This window comes from Populus nigra, chromosome 3 (assembly GCF_951802175.1).
Source record: "Populus nigra chromosome 3, ddPopNigr1.1, whole genome shotgun sequence".
In the NCBI taxonomy this organism is placed as follows: domain Eukaryota; kingdom Viridiplantae; phylum Streptophyta; class Magnoliopsida; order Malpighiales; family Salicaceae; genus Populus; species Populus nigra.
In genome coordinates, this window is record NC_084854.1 from 5,969,299 (window position 1) to 5,971,154 (window position 1,856).

At 38.4% G+C, this 1,856-nt stretch overlaps 1 protein-coding gene across 1 annotated transcript; it reads left to right on the plus strand.

Annotated features, from left to right (window-relative positions):
- Window positions 1-771: 771 nt before the first annotated feature.
- Window positions 772-1,854, plus strand: LOC133688447 (transcription repressor OFP13-like; the record flags this gene model as incomplete). The annotated part of the gene is made up of 1 exon (XM_062107931.1): window positions 772-1,854. A coding segment is annotated over exon 1 (816 nt), but the record flags the coding sequence as incomplete, so codon positions are not given.
- Between the last annotated feature and the right edge of the window lie 2 nt (window positions 1,855-1,856).

The following is a 1,856-nucleotide window of genomic DNA, read 5'->3' on the forward strand; positions in this document are numbered from 1 at the left end:
CACACCTTCTTGCAATTATCCCATTTTGATTATTTGGGTTCCACGCACGATCCCATTTTGATTATTTGGGTTCCACGCACGATAACAAGGGTCTCTAATGCATATGGGTAACGAGGCAGGTACTACAAACATGGCTACACAGAGCTGTTCTCTAAAAATTACTATCTATAAAAACAATCCCTCACGAATATGAGAGAAAACGACCGCACTGTACGAAGTAAATAAATTGTCCCTCTATTTCATGTAAACAGCTGGAGTTAATTTCTTGACACTGCGTCAATGTGAAGGTTGTACGCTGAACCAGCTAGTCGAAAGCCATTGGTTTCAGCGTCAACATTGGGACGGATATGATATTGTTCTAGCTTATTAGTTTCTGCAATCTATGGTTTTGGTTTGAGGAGTTCATGATTTCTTCTTGTGGAATTGATAATTAAGATTCCCTCTTAATTAATAATTAACTACCCGCATAGGGAATAAATGGGAATTTAAAAACTACTGCTCACCAGCAATTATTAACTTAATGATTGATTGTCAAAAGCTTATTAGATCATTTGAAAAGTTTCAACACTCAAATATATTCAAAATCTTTCACAAGAAAACAGCAAAGCTTCAAAGGAAGGTCACGTAATTGAACTACAAAGGCTGGAAAGAAAGGACGATTGTGTAAAAGGAAAAGAGATATGGTAGTAGATAACTCTATTTAATGAGAAAAGGTACCATAATTTTCAATGGCTTCAACTGAAAGACATTTACTTCAAAAGCTCAAAATTTAATACACAACCAAGAAAGTGTACATGTCCCCACCAGCCTCCCCTACTCGGCTAGTCCCCTTTCCCTCCCTCCTTCACTCTCCTCTCTGCATTTCTCACCACTTGTTTAAAATCTGCTCTCATAACCCAGCTGCCTCTATGAATTACAAATCCATAAAGAAGCTCTACAAAGTTTTTCATTTCTAACCGCCAAAGACCATTTAAACGAAACTTACATTTCTCTCTTAAGCACATCGATCTTAGGCAAAAATTTAAAACAAACCAGCTGATGGGCAAGAAAATGAAGCTCCCTTTTCTCTCCAAGATCAATACAAACACAGATCAATCAAAAAGGCCTTTATGGCCTTGGCCTACTTATTGTCACCAACCAAGAACCCTCTCTTTTAGTTTTAGAACAAGTGATGGCATGTTCAAGACCATCAACTCAGCTTTCTTAGATGCTACTACCAATGATGTGGTGGACAGCACACCTGAGTCATGGTTCACCAACTCTTGTGAATCAGCTAGCTTCTCAACAGCATCAGATGATCAGTCAGGAGCTGTTGACCCTATAGAGACAGTAATCAGAGGTTTAAGGTCAGAGAGGCTGTTCTTTGAACCAGGAGAGACTAATTCAATCTTGGAAGAAGCTAAGGCATGTGATGAGTTTCCATTTAAAGAAACTGTGGTGCTGTCAATGGAATCTCAAGACCCTTATTTGGATTTCAAGAAGTCAATGGAGGAGATGGTTGAGGCTCATGGTTTAACAGACTGGGAAGGTCTTGAAGAGCTTTTGTCTTGCTACTTGAAAGTGAATGGAGAGAGCAATCATGGGTACATCGTTAGTGCTTTTGTAGATTTGCTTGTTGGTCTTGCTTTTGCTTCTTCTTCTTCCTCCTCTTCTTCTATTATTAGTACTAGCACTACTCAACATCATCATGATTTTTGTTCTTCTTCTCATCATTCTCCTTCTTCTCCTTTGTCTTTTTACACTTCTTCTACATCTGATGATGATTCTTCTTCTACTCCTTGCTGTGTATCCTCATTAGAAAATGGGGCTGATATAATTAGTCCATGTTTAACTTCATTAGAAGCTGAAAATGGGAT